Here is a 15,924-nt window from a genome sequence, read left to right on the forward strand (position 1 = left end):
CATTTTATGTTAGTATGGTACCTTTGTTATCATCAGTGGGCCAATACTGATACGTTTGTAGTAACTGGGGTCCATTGTTCATACAGATGCCCTCAGTTTTTGCTTCATGTCCTCTCTCTGCTCTAGGAGCCCATCCAGGACACCCCCATTACATTTAGTCATCACTTTGGGCTCCTCGTGACTATGATAGTTTCTCAGACTTTCAGTGTTTTTGGTGAGTACTGATCAGGTGTTTTGTAGGATGCTTCTCTACTGGAATTTATCTGATATTTTTCTCATAATCAGACTGAGATTATGGGTTTCTGGGAGCCCCCCTTTTTTAAAATTATCACTATATTTGGATATAACATCTTAATGCTGAAAGCCATGCTGACCCATATTTGTGGATTCGGAAGGCTGCTCAGAGCTCACTCCCATTGTCCAACCAGTCTGTAAACAAAGGCTCCGGACAGTGGCCTTGATAAACAGGGATTTCCTTCCCTCAGATTATGTCTTTGGGAGCCAGGAGGCGATCCTTGGAGCCTCGTCCATGCCTCTCCCAGGCACGCTGTTCCTTCCCAGGGTGGGACTGCATGTGGCTTCTCTGTCCCGTGCGTGGCCCCATGCCAGGTGCCAAGTGAACGCTCTTAGCAGATGATGGCAGGCCTGACGCTCTTCCTGCTGCTTGAAGACCCTCGGGAGAGGAGAGCCCTCTGAAGGTTTCCGTGTCAGGGCTGCGCATGATGCAGGTGGCTTCCGCTTTCTGCTGGCTCTCCCTTACTCACCCCGCAGATTTTCCTCGGGGCTGGCCATTCTCATCAGTGGCTGATTCATGGCACAGTTATCCCATTGGGAAAGATGTAGGTGGGTTGATGACATTTTCCTCTATGGTGCAGAGTTCACATTTGTGTTGGAAGTCGGGAGCCCTGTGCTTTCCTAGGGCTGGGTTCTCCTCAGGCTCTGTCCGGGTCTCACCATGTGACCCTGGTCAAGCATCTTTCTCTGAGTGGCCATCCTGAGGCATTGAAATTTCCCAGCCATTCTAGGGAGCCAGAGGAGCCCGTGGGCACAGTCAGCTAGCTGGTTGTGGGCAGGCTGCGAGTGGACATTCCCCGGCCGGCCCCACCCCCAGCTGCTGTGGCGTCAGCTTCCGTGTACTGTCCCCATCACCGCCTCTCCCTTCAGCGTCATGACCACTTCTACCAGCTCTATCCGCTCTACCACCATTACCTTCACAGCCGTCAGCCCCACCCTGGTGGCCAGGACGGAATGCGTCACCAGTGGTCGCACCGCCACCATCACTGTGGGCCGCCCGCTGCGGCCGCCACGCCTGCTCCAGGGCCCGAGCCTTACCTTGCCCACATAATGGGGCAGCGAGGTGTTTTTCTCTTCATCAATGTGCATCTGGTTCCAAATCCAGTCCCTCTTCTGGCGCCGGTGGGTGGGCAGCAGGCCCGGGGAGTCCGGCTGGGCAGGGCTGGTGGCCGCCGCAGTTGCCACCAGCAGGCCCAGGCAGGTGCCCGCCGAGGCGAGCAGCAGCAGGAGCACCTGCATCTCCTGAGAGGCACCGATCTGGGGAGAGAGAGGAGAGCCCCCCAAGGCGTGGCGTCACTACTCTGGCGCGTGAGCAACTCCCTGCTGCCGGCGGAAGGTCCCTCCTATGTTCGCTCTGTTGTCCTTTCCTCTCTGCTGATGCCAGCAGAACCAGATGCCGTTCCTGCCCCCAGATCGCTCCCGGTCTGGGAGAGGGAGGCAGACACAGAAACACCTCCTCCTCAAGCGTCACATGTGCTGGTGTGGAAGTGAGCGCAGGCGACCGTGGAACCCTCAGGAGGGCTGGAGGGAAGGTTTCCTGGAGGAGAGGGTGACGCTGATGCTGACGGTAGCTCCCAAAGCCCGGTGCCGTGGGCGCCCCGTAACCCTCCTTTTACGCACGAGAGGTTAAGTCCACACCGGAGCGGGTGGTGGGGCTGCAGTAGAGCCTTGGTGTCTGACCTCAGCAGCTGTCACTTACCAAGTACTTCTTACCAGCCTGACCCCGTTCCCAGCACTTGACGGGTGTCATCTCATTTAATTTTCCTAGTTACTCTCGAAGCGGATATAATTATAACCCTCACGTGACCAATAAGCCGAAGAACAGAGGGGTTTAGTTAACATCCCCGAGGTCGCCTAGACAGTGAGCCCCCGAGCCAGGCTTGAACCAAGTCTGCCTGGCCCCGAAGTTCTTGTTTTTTCCCACTGCCCTCTCTTGTCCTAGCAGCTGCTGCGGGGTGGGACTTCAAGATGCCTCTGAACAAACATGCCCCCCGCCAGCACGAGAGCCCCTGTGGCCGTGTTGCTTTGATGTTGTCTTCAGAAAGCTCTTAGGAAACCCCAATGTCTTAACCCAGAGGGTCAGGCCCTCACCAGGCCCAGAGCTCACAGCTGGTGATCAGTTTAGAAACTGTCGCAAGAGCAGGAGTGGGGGAGGGCAGGGGATTGAGGGGCTGGGCTCACAGGACTGGCTTCATAATTTGTGGGGCCCAGTGCAAAATGGAAGCGTGGGACCCTTTGTTCAAAAAGTATTAAGAATTTCAAGATGGAGACAGAAGAATATGAAAGCAGGCATCAAGCACAGGGCCCAGTGTGCTTGCAGACCCTAAAAGGCAGCCCTTGGGACAGGGAATCATCCTGGACCTGAATCGTGGGTCACCCACAAATCAGAGCCTGGCTTCATCCTGAATTCTAGGAAGGGGGATTTTTCCCCACTGCCCTATGGTGGCTGAAGGCTGTGACTTTGGCTATTACTGTGCTCTCCCAACATTCACCCCATTAGTCTACTCATGCTGGGCCCCTGTGCCACTGTTCTGTGGCTCCTGGGTAAGTTCAGGGGCAGAGGGCAGGTTGGTGGGAGTGGGAACCAGGGCTCCTGCTTGGAAGGACCACTCACTGGATGCTGGATGGGAGGCCACCACCCAGGTTGTCCCCCACCTTGGCCCGAGGGAGAGCCCGGATTCTGAACATTACCGGAGGTTTGTAAACTCCAGTAACATTTCCTCTGAGACGCTGGCGCCACGCTGTCCTCAGTGAGGGCCCAGTATGTCTGCGCTGAGCTAGCCTGGCCTCTGGGTCTGCTGACCTTAGCATCTGAGGCCCCTACCCTGTAGTCCCTGCTGCTGGCCCAGGAGGAAGCAGGCTCCCAGGGTTGGGTGGGACAGAGCGCTGGAACATGCTCCAGAATGCATGTGCTGTGTGCCTGGGGAGAGGTTCTGGGTCTCAGTTTCCTCATTTGTGAGGTGGTGGAACTGGAGGAGGCTTGGTCTCCACTGAGGTAGGACATGGAGAGGGTAGCCATTTTAGGTGGGAGGAAGGCAGTGAACAAAGACTTGGGAAGGTTGGGCGTGCTGGCCAGGAAGCTGGTTCTGACTCAGGGGAGGTGGCCGGCATGTCCCTGCCCCAGCTTTGCTGGGCCCAGGCCTGGCGGGTCATTTCCTTTTTTGCCTACAAAGGAACTTTGAGTTTTGGTTCTTTCTTCCTCTCAAGTGAGAAGTGACTCAAAAATGAAAAAGTAGAACAAACAGAAGTGAAACTGAGAAACAAGGAGAGAGAGTCCTCAGGCCTTTAGACAGGATGGAGTGAGAACCCATGCACTGAGCCAAATGGGTATTGAGTGCCTACTATATGTGGGTTCTGTAATGGGCACTGGGGTACAACAGTGAGCAGGGCACATGGGGCCTGTCCTCAGGGACTGCACACTATAGTGGGAACACCAGGAAAATAAGCAAATATGGAAAACACCAGCTAGTGATACATTGGGGGGTGCAACAGAGAGAGGGGGTGGCTGACTAAGACTCTGAGATCAGGGGAGGCCTCTCAGAGAGATGACACTTTAGCCAGCATCTGAGTGTTAGTCTTAGGAATACCAGGGGAAGGGCATTCCAGGCAGAAGGATCAGCACATGCAAAGGCCCTGAGGTAGAAAACTGGTTGGTGTGCTTGAAGAAACAAAAGAAGTCCCCAGGTCAGGTAGAAATGAGCAATGAGGGGTGAGAGACAGGAAGAGGTGACCAGGTCAGTGTGGCAGGCTGAGTGACAGTCCCCCCAAAGATGTCCATGTCTGAATCCCTGGAACCTATGTATGTGTTATTTTCTATGGCAAAAGGACTTTGAGCAGATATGATGAAGTTAAGGATCTTGATATAGGGAGGCGGTCCTGGATTATGTGCACCATGTTATGCATAATGTAATTACAGTGTCCTTAAAAGATGAAGGCAAGAGGGTCAAAATTAGGTAAAAGGAGATGTGACAGTGGAGACAGAAATTGGTGTGATGTGCGGCCACGGACCAAGGAATGTGGGCGGCCTCTTGAAGCCAGAAAAGGCTATGAAATAGATTCTCCCCTAGATCTCCAGAGGAACGCAGCCCTGATTTTTAGCCCGCTGAAACCCCTGTCAGACCTCAGCCCTCCAGAACTGTAAGATGAAAAGGAAATAAATTGTGTTGTTTTGAGTCACCATGTTTGGGGTAGTTTGTTGGCTCAGCCATTGGAAATGGGTACTATCGGGTTGCATGGGGCCTTGTAGGGCAGCCTGGGGAGAGAGCTCTTCCTTAAGAGGGTGGGAGAGCGATGTGGTCTGATTTGCAGAGGTCGCAGCTGCACTGAGGAGATAGGCTGGGAGAGGGGAGACCCGGGGGTGGCGGTCACTGTCACCCAGATTGGGGTTAGGAGGGGAGGGCCCTGGAGTATGCTTCTGAGGTGGAGTGACCAGGACCTGCTGGGGCAGGGGATAGTGGGGTGAGGGATGAAAAGGAACCCTGGGCTGGCCCCTCATCGTGGCCTCTCCCAGGGCATCCCCCATTGCAGCACAAGCTTGGGCCTGGTCCCAGGGTTGATGCCCAGGCCCTGCCGCAGGCTCAAATCACAGCACCCTCTCCTTCCTGGAGAACATCATGCCCCATCTGTGTCTTCCCTACTCCCCAAGGCCAGCCACAAGTCACACATAAATCTTTCCTCTTTGGGCTCAGGCGGCATGGGGTGATGGTCGCGGGCTCTGTGGTCTTCGTGTACCTCAGCTGCACTGCTTTGTCACTGCATGACTGTGCACAAGACGCTTTACCTCCTGGAGCCTTGGTTTCACCATCTGTGCAATGGGAACACTAGCATCTACCTCTCAGCGTTGTTTTCAGGCCTGAATCCAAAAGTATTTGTGAAAAACAGTAACAATGAAACCAAACGTGGACAAATCCTCTCTGACAACTGGTTCTGCTTCACTGAGTAGTCGATTTACCATTTTATTCCTTGACACCCAGTCGTCAGGCTGGAGATTTGCGGGTCCCCACCCTGCCAGGTCTCCGCCTCTTGCACCATCCCTGTGCTCTGCTCTGTGTCAGGGGGTCTGACCCTGGGCCTGACTCCTAGTGTTTGGCTACCAGGGGCTCCAGCAGGAGCTCTGAGGATGGGAGGGGAGAAGTGGGGGATGTTTCTTCCCCGTTGCTCTCTGTTCTGGTTTGCATCTCTTGCTGTGGCTGCATCTGTCCATGCTGGCAGCTCCTGTTAGGCAGCACCCCCCGGTTCTGTCCCTTACTGGGTTCTGGAAATACGCCTCCTCTTTGTGCCTTCAGCCCTGGGGTGCTTACAGCTTCCCACTCTTGCTGGTTTCTGTATGCCTCAACAGCCCGTTTGTTCCCTTAACATGCTCACAGCTCTGTAGTACTTCCTTCATAGAGACCCTGCGTTTGACACCCCCCCCCACCCCCCACCCCAGGTAACTTCTGTTTCCTGCTGGGACCTTGTCTGATACAGCAGACAGGAGCATGGCTTTCTCTTGGCTGGGACCTGAGTGGATGGGCTAGTGGTCTCAGGGCCAACAGCTGCCATCATCCAAATGAATAACCAAGCTGGACTTAAGTAAAGCAGAGGCCACCAGTCACAGGCTTTGGCCACATGGCTCACAGGGGACATTAACTCCTTGGTGGGTTTTGGCTGGCTCCACACACACACTGTTCTCTGGACGTGCAGAAAAGCCCCTTGAATTCTAGTCTCTGTCCAGTAGAGGCCCTGCTATGGGCCCTGGAGAGAAATCCCTTGACACACAGGATTGGCCCTGGCTCCCAAGGTCACCCCACATCACTGGTGTGTCACCAGTGTGGCAGGGGGAGAGTTGTGTGTGCTCAGCTCCTTGTCAGCAAGCAGTGAGCGAGGGGGCAGGCCTTTGGAGATGAGGATCATATAATCCCATGTCCATCCGCATGCTTACCCTGGAGTGCCCTCTCAAGCCAGCCCCTTCTTGCCTGGGGCGGTAGAATGGGGTTGACAGCCCTGAGCATGTCCTCGGTGCTGTGTGCTATCTCATTTAAACCTTGCAGACTACCAGATAGCTGGCAGTAATCCCCCTGTGCGGGTGAGGCTCAGACAGGTGGAGTGAGTCATCCCGGGTCATAGGGTGGCAAGAGATGGAGCCAGGATTTGAACTGAGGCTGCTTTTCACCCCAAATACTGCACTCCCCACTGTGTTGCCCTCTGACCGACTCTTTGAAGACACTCACATGTAATGATAATAAACAGTTATCCTCCATGCTTAGCATGCTTAGCTTTCATAGATGCTGTCTCAGTTAGTTTTCATATTATCCCCAGGCTATAGGAATTACTGCCTCCACTTCCCCGAGGGAGAAACTGAGGCACAAAGACAAACAACTCAGAAGTGGGAGGTCTAGAACCCTCACCCAGCTCTTTTTCTGAATCCTGGGCTCCTTCCACACCCAAACTGAGAGGGGCCTGAGGGACTTTTCCATCTGAAAAGCCACATTTATTTGGGTCTTTTGCCTTTTGTGTTAGAAATTTGGCCTCCAAAATGGGGGCCAAGAGAAAGGGTTTTGTCAGACAATTGTTTCTCCTACTGCTGATGGAGAGCACACAGCTGGAAGCAGAATTGCCCTTGGCTGCACCTCTGGAGGTGTGGTCAGAGCCGCAGCTGGGGTCAGGCTTACTTTAGCTCTTTCCCTTCCTATGAGCGGTTTCCCTTCACCAAGTTTTGGGAGCTATCGGAATGCTGCCAGGTGGATTGGGGTATGACGGACAAGCAGAGGGTCTGAGGAGTTTGGAAGTGATTTCTATGCTCAGAAAGTCCCAGCTGAGCAGCCCCGGGAATTTGCCTGACAACAGCCTGGAGGGGCACGGGAACCTGCTTGGCAGCTCCACGCAGAGGCCAGGTGCCTGCCCGTGTCCCTGTCAGGCAGGATTTGTGATGGGGCTCCGTCCCTGGAGCCCTGTTCGTGGCTTTGGGGCAGCTCCAAGTGCACTCCTGGATGAGGGTGGGCTCTTGTGCCCTCAGTCAGTCTGGCAAGGTCTGGGGGGCCCAGAATGAGAAGACAGAGTGTGTGGTCTAAGGTGAGTGGGCATGGAACCAGGAGAAGGGGCAGAGGAGCCTCAGAGAATCTGGGGGACAGCGGGGCTCACCTCTGCCCAGATGGGAGGTCGGGGCCTTAGAAAGCTCTCAGGTCCAATTCTTCGTCCATGGCGGGTGGGACCACTGGTGGAGATGGCTGGGCTGAGCCTGAGGACTGAGGGGTGGCTCTGAAGGTGGAGCCAAGTGTGGGAGCCTGTGCCTCTGTCTGCTCCCCTCCAGTTACTGTCTGGGTCCCGGGGTGCTTGGTGGGCTTCTGGCAGCAGCCCCAGCCTGCAGGACGTTAACACCCACCAGGTCACAGCCTCCCAGCCTCTGCACTTGGCATTCTCTCTCCACTGCCTGGATTTAGTCACATATCCCCACTTCTGGAAGCCTTCTCTAGAGCCCTGGGCTTATACAGCCACTCAGCAAACACTTACTGAGCACCTGCTGTGTGCCAGGCGCCGAACTACATGTGGGGAACAAACACAGGCTGTGCCTCCACGTTAGGATACTAACCGTTTGATAAACAATGTCTAGTTTTAAATTGTGAGGTGTGCTGATGGAGGAGAGCAGGAAGCTGGAGGAGGGGGCCAGCCCACCCCAGATTGGTTTGAGGGTCTCAGTCCAGGAGGGAGTCTTCCTTCTCTCTGACCTACTGTGGGATATCAGGCAAACATCCCTTTGGTCCCTTTCTGTTTGTTGCCCCCATCTGTCACTGGGGTTTGGTCTCGAAGGTGCTGTGAAGTCTACTCAGCTCTGTGAGTTTAAAAAAAACTCGAGGGACACAGAGGGAGACAAAGGGAGGGGAAGGGAAGAGCTGGAGCTGCTCCTTTTGTAGCTAAATAGACCCTAGGAAGCCTGGACCTAGCTGGGAGCCCCTCAATGGAGTGGCCTGGCGGGTGCCCCTGGGCTAGTCCTGCCCCCAGTACCAGCAGACCTCTGCTCCTTGACCTGACCAGAGCCCTGCTCAAACCTGAGGTTTCAGGGGCTGAGTCTAGGCCTGAAGGTGTTATCAGGCAGGTTGGAGGGCCCTTTGGGGTGGGGTAGAAGAAGCTTGCAGGTCAGGGATACACACATGACATTCTCACACCACATGGACACACAACACCATCAACGGTGTCTGCATAAGTACACAGTACACACCCCTGTCCCCACTCATCTGCCCTCTCCGCTCCCACGCAGTACACCTCCACCAGCCGGGACAAGATCTGGCAGCTGAACCCAGCTCCAGGCAAAGCCTCAGAGGGCGGGCAGGACGATCAGTCCCAGCCCAACCTCCCACGGGCTCTGGACTCTAGCCCAGAGGCCCTGGGTCAGGGATTAAGGGCTGGGCTTTGGGAGGAAAAGCCCAGAACATGTGGGGGCTGTGCCTGTGGGAAGGGCAAGTGCTGGAGCCCCCGCTCCTTGTGTGGCCCTGAGTGGCTCTCCTCACTGCTTTCCCACCCCACCACCTTGAGCTTCTCAGTCTGGGACAGAGATTGGAGCCAGTGATCCCCAGACTCCCACATTGTCCACTTGATCCCCAGCATTTACCACTGGGCCTTGACAGCTGTGAGATACTGGGAGGATGAAGGGTGAGGCCCTAGGAGGCCCTTGGCATGGGGTGTGTTGGGGGGCAGGATTGGGCAGCTATTAACTGGCCCCTTGGGGCTTTCTCTTGGTTTGTGGCTCAATTCAGGGTAGGGACCTGCTCTTGTGGGTCCCAGACCTAATCTCCTTCCTTTGGGGTTCTGCCAGTAGCTTCCCTGTTTTGAGGCCCCTTCTTGCTGACCATGCTGCTCCCCTGCTGACCATTCCTCCTTGGCTCTCCACCCCCAGCAGGATGAAGCCTGACTCCTGAGCCTGGTTTCAGGGCCCAGCATGGCATGGCCCCTGCCCATCCCGCTGGCTTTCCTCTCCTCTCTCTCCCTGCCCCTTCCATCCATGAGGAGAGCTAGACATTTCTGGAATGCACATTGCTCTTCCTCTCTCCAGCAGGCTCTTTGCACAGGCTGTTGCCTCTGCGTGGGATGCCCTTTCTTGCTGTGTCCCCTGGGTGAATGCTCTACTTCTTTTCAAGCCCCGGGCTGCCTCCTTGACGAGCTCTTCTGATTGACTCCTGCCCCTAGCACAGCCTCTGCCTCCTGGCCTGAGTGTCTCTGACCAGGCGGGTTTTGGACCTAGGTCTCCACTTGGTCCCAGCATCCTGCTGCATGAATTCAAGGCCCTGGACCTTGAGGTGTCAGTGTCTCCACTGCTGCCTGTCAGCCTACCTCAGTCTCCAGTTCTGGTCTTGTCACTGCTTCCCTCCTCACTTGCAGGATTTAAAACACAAATTTGCGTATTCACAGGCAAGACCTTGGGTGGTCAGAGCAGATGCAATCCTTGGTATAGCTCAAGAGAATCTCCTCCTTGTCCCCAAATAGCATCTTTTTTTTTTTTTTTTTTTAAAGATTTTACTTATTTATTTGACCGAGAGAGACACAGCGAGAGAGGGAACACAAGCAGGGGGAGTGGGAGAGGGAGAAGCAGGCTCCCCGCAGAGCAGGGAGCCCGATGCGGGGCTCGATCCCAGGACCCTGGGATCATGACCTGAGCCGAAGGCAGACGCCCAACGACTGAGCCACCCAGGCGCCCCCCAAATAGCATCTTGAATGGCCCATCATATCAGACATACCACCAGTAGGATTTTGATTCTTTGAGGACGACAAGGTTATACTCTGACGAACACGTGCCTGTCCCTGTGCAAGGAACCTTTTATGTAGGCCTGGCCGGACCGAGCTCCCAGGGTGTCACTCACCCCTTTCCATACCCCTGGTAGACCTCACTGATCACAGTATCCCAGTATTTATTCCCATTGAACTTGAACTCAGTCCCTCAATCTTCAGTACAATCTTACAAGTAGATAGTAACAATTCACCAGGCCTAGTTTGTGATTTCAAATAATTTTGTGTTGGGTGTCTGGGCTCTAGGATCATCCAGTCTACCCCTTGTTTTCTAATGGGGGCAGCTCCAAGCTTCAAGGAGAGAACACCCTCACCCCCAGCAGGGAGCCTTTTCCAGTCTTCTTTGGGCTTCCTGACTTCGACTGAGGTTCTGAGACAGTCATTGGGAGCAACAGAATGAGCCCCACATACCTGCCTCTTTGTACTGGCCCAGCTGCTCAAGAGCTGTGTGGCCTTAGGCCCATCCCTTGCCTCTCTGAACCCCAGCTCCCTCATCTATAATGGAGGCAACAGTAGCTGCCTTGCTGGTCAGGAGGATCTCATTTGAGATCATCGGTGTGAAACCCGGTATACAGTTGGTGCTCAGTAGGTATGCAGGTGTCTTGACTCTTATGTACCCACCCACTCCAGCCTGATGGCTGTGGGCTGGGCTGGCCAACTCACACCTGACTTCATTTCCTGGTTCTGCCCTGGGCCCACCTCCTACACCCCTCTGTTCCTCTCCAGAAGGAAATCGCGTTCGCTGCCTGCCTGGCCCTGGGGTCCCTGCTTCCCCTCCTCCCAGTATCTGTGCCTGGCCGGATCTGACTGTTACTGTGTCCCAAGACAGACAAACTGGAGGTCCTTGAATGAGTTTAGGGACCATTTGGTCCATCCCCTGCCCTAGAGAGATTCGAGGACTGAAGGTCAGAGCAGACCTAAGGCCTCTCAGTATTCCTCCTCCAGGAAGCCTTCTGGTATTTTTCCACCCAGCATCCACGTGGACTTGGGTTAGGGTGGACATTTTAGTATCTCTAGCCAGAAGCCAAGCTCCTCAGGGCAGGACCTGTCTCTTAGAACATTCCTTCCAGGATCATTTGGCTCCTCGTGCCCGCTTCTGTGGCTTAAACTGTCAGGTTCAACCCTCCCTGACTTTTCCCCGCTCCGAGCTTCACTATGGAGTGTGGTGGGGCTATGGGGTCTGAAAGGGCTGGCCTCACTCCCTATTTTGCTTCCATCTCATGCTCACTGTGTAACCTGGGACTGGCGGCTTGGTCTCTCTCAGCATCCAGCATCCGCGGTCCCCTCTGTCAAATGGGAATTCTTTTAGTAGCTTCAAGGATGCTGAGGGGGTGGGGAGAGGTGTGGAAGTAACTGGGATAGATCCCCGTAGGCGAGAAGCCCAAGATTTTTCTAGAGCGAGTGGCAGCTGTGTTCACCTTGTGTCCCTGAGGCAGCAGCAGAGCCGTGAGTCAGCCAACTTGGGAAGAAAATACGTGTGGCCCCTCTGGTTTCCTGCCCCCATGTCCGGCTCTTGTTTGCAGCACAATCGGTCAGGTTGAAGCTGCAGGGTGGGCAGCTTAACCCCTGCGAGGCCAGTGCATGCCTCTTCTACTGCCTTGCAATGGTAAGCAGGAATTGGCAGGGCTGCCGGGGGGCCGCTTAGCAGCTGCTGGGCCCCTTGGAGATCACCTGCTGCCCCCCAGACTGGGGCCCAAAGAGGGCTGGTCTCCGCTGCTCCCCACCACCTGACGGGGGGGGCCAGAGCCCCTGGTCCTGGCAACTGGGGCCTTCAGTGTCGCTAGCCTTCCTGGCACTTCCTGCTCTAAAAATCCCTGTGGCCACGGCAGCCTCCCTAAGTCCTCTGAGCGGCCCAGGCTTCCTGCCTCCCCCAGAGTGCCCTTCATCCCCTGGGGGATCCTGTGTGTCCCCTTCACACAGCAGCATCGTCCGTGGGGTAGGGAACAAGCTCGGCCTGGAGTGCTTGCCAGAGGAAGAGCTAAGTCCACATCCTCTCCCTTGCATCCCCCCGCCCCCCCACCTGTGGAGGACACACTGACCTCAGGGGTCAAAAACCTTACGACATTCACAGCTCTGGGGTGGCGGCGACAGTCAGCTGTGATTTCTTGAAGGCCCCCCTCCCGTGAGCCATTCCTGGTGCCGGGACTGGGTGTGCACACCATCTCCTTTCATTGACTCATGAAAAGACTGCTTTCCTCTGGCTCACAGATGAGAAAGCTGAGACATGGAGCAACTCTTTGGCACTGGCAAGAGTCTGGGCTTTGGGGTGCCGATCCTGGTTCAGATCCCCACTCCCGCTCTTACTTCGCCCAGTCTCAGTTGCCTCCCCTGAAGAACGGAGAAAGGACGCATCTAAACTCATGGATTCGTTGGCAGTAGTAGAGTCATGAGCTCCGTCAGACAGAACCTTTTATCCTATCACCTTCAGTTCCCATAACCACTTGCACAACGAGTCCCTGTCTCCATTGTTCAGACGAGAGCGTGGAGGTTTAGAGGTGCTGAGTAATTTCCCCAAAGCAACATGGGAAGGATTGGGAGATCTGGGGATCTCACCTTAAACTGCCTGCCTTCAACTCTTTTGGGGGGACTTCCCTAAAATATGAGGGCTCTGGGGTCCCAACCTCAGGGCATCTGACTATAGCTCCCATGGCTCAAACCTGGCCCCCGCAGTGTCCAGGGCAGGGCGGGGAGGGATCCATAGGCAGGGCCTTAGGTGCTCAGAGACAAGCCTCAGCTTGCCTATTCTAAAAATGGGGGCACTGGCTGACAGAGAGGGCCTGGGGCTCAGAGCTCCCCTTCCAGGGCTCCTCTCCCAATACCAGCACAGAACTTGGGCAGGAGGGACGATGTCAGGCCTTGGGACCACGCAAGGGGAGACTAGGCCTGGTGCCAGTCCTCTGCCTCTGCTGTGCTGGCAACTCAGACAGACTCCTTCCCTCTCTGATCATGGCAAGGGGCCTTCACGCCACACACAGTTGGAGAGTCTCCATGTGGAAGAGCCTAGTCCTTCCCCCCCAGTCCTGAGAATGCCCATTTGTGTCTGTGGCACCACCACTAGGCATACTCTCCTGGCCCTGCTCTGAGCCAGGAGGAGACCCGGTCTGCCCCCAAGGAATGGCTCTTCCCTGGGACCCCGACAACCACCGCTCTATACCCAGGGAAGCCGAGCACCCTCACAGCGTGGTCTGGGATGGAGTGGGGCGCAGAGATTTGTCACTCACCGTGCTCGTGGGCTGAGAGGTGTCTTCGTTCCGTCAGACTGTCCGTCTGGGGCTGAGTTGCTGTGGAGTTTGTGGAGCTCTGCCGATAGCCTCTCGAGGAGAGCCACACCCGGCCGACTAGGGAGGCCTGGCTGCCGCCCCTTCAGGTTTTCCAGCTGGCCCTGGCCCACTTCCCCCTGGGATGGCTTCCTGTTATTGTTCCTTTGTGAGGGCCAGGCTGGCTGCAGATAGGCAGGCTCTGTGGTGGGCGGCTGCCTTGGCCTGGCCAGGCTACCCCCACAGAGCGCTAGGCCTAGATCTGGCCTGGGATGCTCAACTCACACCCTGACCCCAGGCCTCAGCTCTGGGGCTCTGGGCCTGGCACCCGCCAGGGTCCTTAGTTCATCCTCCTTGTAACCCTCAGGGTAGGTGTCATCACTCCCATTTTATAGCTCAGGGCACTGAGACTCTAAGTTTAAGGTGCTTCTTTACCCAGCTGGGGTGTACAGAGCAAGAGATCCAGCCTGGGTCAGCCCGGCCCTGGAGCCAGATCTTCCGAGGTGACCCATGACATGCTGAGAGAGGGGCAGACTTTGCAGGTGATGGGGAGGCTTCAGGGCTTTTGGGGGTGGCTGGGTGGGAGATAGGAAACAGGCAGCAGCTCTTGGCTCTGGAGGGCCAGATTGGCTTCTCCCTGGTAGGGGCGGGCATGGGTTCTAGCTCTAAGGTAGCAGCTGGGGCTTGTGGGGGGCATTTGAGTGTGGGAATATCTGGTGGAGTCAAGTGCCCTAGCTCTGCTTCTGATGTGACTGTGGGGCCAGTCATGTGACCCGATACTGAGTTTCCTCATCTGTAGATGGGGATAATCAGAGCCTCAACCTCACATGGCTGTTGAGATAAACAAGAGTCAAAATGAAGCTGAAGGTGGGATCAGTCCATCCGAACCAAGCACCTGGGGGCAGGAGGGGATCAGATTCTGTGAACCTTAAGAGTCATAGGAGGAGTTTTTGTAACCTGCAGATACCGGGGCCCTACTCCAGCTCAGCTGATTTGGAATCTCTCAGGGTGAGCAGTGGGAATCCGTCCTCTGAATGGTTGCCTCTGTTTTCCCATGGGTGAGTGGTTGGGAAGCCCCAAACTTGTTCCTTTATAGGACTGGGCAAACAGAGACCTGAGAGAGGGAGCCTCTTGCCCAGGAGTGCTCTGGACAGCCTTCAGACAGGAGTACGGAGATGGGGAACAGGGTGGAAGAATATTTTCTGGGAAGGGGAGGTAGAAATTTCTCTGTTTTGGGCACGTCGAGTTAGAGATGGCTTTTAGACCCCCAGGTGGTGATGCCAGGTTGGCAGATGGAGAGGGGTGGATACAGGTGGCCTAGAGATGAGGTTCAGAAACCTTGAACTTATTTATGGCTTATTTACCTGAGGTCCTGGGATTGGATGGACTTACCTGGAGGGAGACCCCAGCCTCCTAGATTTGTAGATCTTCTAGGAGAGCCCAGCCGGTAAGGGGGAAAGCTGGGAGAGAGCAGGGCTATGGACAGTAGGCGAGGATGAGGACAGGGTATCAGCTGGGTCAGCCTGGGTGAGGGGAGGGCGGATTTGGAAGCTGGAAGTCATGGGCCATTGTGGGCAGAACAGGTTAAATGGAACGGAGAAGACAAGGCAGATGAGAGGGGCCAGCGAAGGGGGATGAAGGGGGGAGATGTGTGTGATCACAGCTCCTTCCTGAGACTTAGAGTGAACGGGAGCAAGAAATGGAAGGTTTTCTGTGTGTGTGTGTGTGTGTGTGTGTGTGTGTGTTTAAAGCTACGTTTGTGCTGAGGGGACTTCCAGCAGATGGGGAGGCCAAATGATGCTAGAGGGGGAAGAGTGACCTGTGGAAGGAGGACGGTCCTGAGGCGGGCCTCTGCACAGCATCCAGCACATTCCATCACTTTCGGCGGAATGAACAAACAAAGGCGCAGCATTTTCTTGTTTTCTTCTCCAGCAGGCTTAACTCTGCCTTCCCCTGCCGGAGGGTGAGGGGGGCCCCAGAGGAGCCAGGACAGGCCAGCACTCTGTCTCTGGTCCCTCGGCCCGATTCTCCCGGCCCCGCACCCCCTTAGCCTACATCGACTGCCTGCTGTGTGGTCTGCGTGCCCACGGGGCCAGGCTGGGCCTGGCCTTACTTCCTGCTGGGTCTCGGACTTGGCGCTGGTGGCATATGGGGACAGGGTCTGTCTTGGAACCATCTGCCAATTCCCTTTGTCCTCGCAGTCCACGGGGAAGTCGACTCTGCCCTGAAGCCTGCAGTTCCTGTGGTCTGTAAACAAGGGGATGGCCATTCAGGCCTGTGCCCCTGGGGCAGGGATGTGGTCTCTGTGCAGAGGTAGTCCAGGCCACAGGAGGAGGGTTAGTGCCTCTTGGGGCCCCTGGGGATCTCATGCCCCATATCTGCCACCACCCAGCCTCTGCTCCAACCCCTCTGCAGGCAGAGGAGGTGCTGCGAGGGCACAAGGCCAGGAAGTGCCATCGGGAGCAAAGGAGGCAGCCGGGGGGGCCGGCAGGAAACGGGATGGTCTGTGAGACCTGATTAGCAGTGGAGGAGGAAGCGACCGTGGGGGCGGTGGGGTGGGCTGGGGAGTGTAGCAGGGGGGCCTTGGGACACCTACCTAGCCTCTGCCAGGACGACA

General features: G+C 55.9%; 1 protein-coding gene across 2 annotated transcripts in view; it reads right to left on the bottom strand.

Moving 5' to 3' along the window:
* The window catches only part of CDH5 (cadherin 5), a 32,824-nt gene extending 19,426 nt beyond the window's left edge, over positions 1-13,398 (bottom strand). The window contains exons 1-2 of one of the 2 annotated variants that reach the window (XM_035025058.1): positions 13,272-13,398; positions 1,333-1,536 (exon numbers count right to left, since the gene is read on the bottom strand). In XM_035025058.1, the coding sequence (XP_034880949.1) occupies positions 1,333-1,533 (201 nt within the window). In that variant the 5' untranslated portion in view covers positions 1,534-1,536; positions 13,272-13,398. Of the gene's footprint in view, positions 1-1,332; positions 1,552-13,271 lie in introns of both variants that reach the window. The other variant, XM_035025057.1, reaches the window with a different exon arrangement.
* Positions 13,399-15,924: the final 2,526 nt, after the last annotated feature.

This window comes from Mirounga leonina, unplaced genomic scaffold (assembly GCF_011800145.1).
Source record: "Mirounga leonina isolate KUSES-001 unplaced genomic scaffold, KU_Mleo_1.0 Mir_180, whole genome shotgun sequence".
Classification (NCBI taxonomy): Eukaryota; Metazoa; Chordata; class Mammalia; order Carnivora; family Phocidae; genus Mirounga; species Mirounga leonina.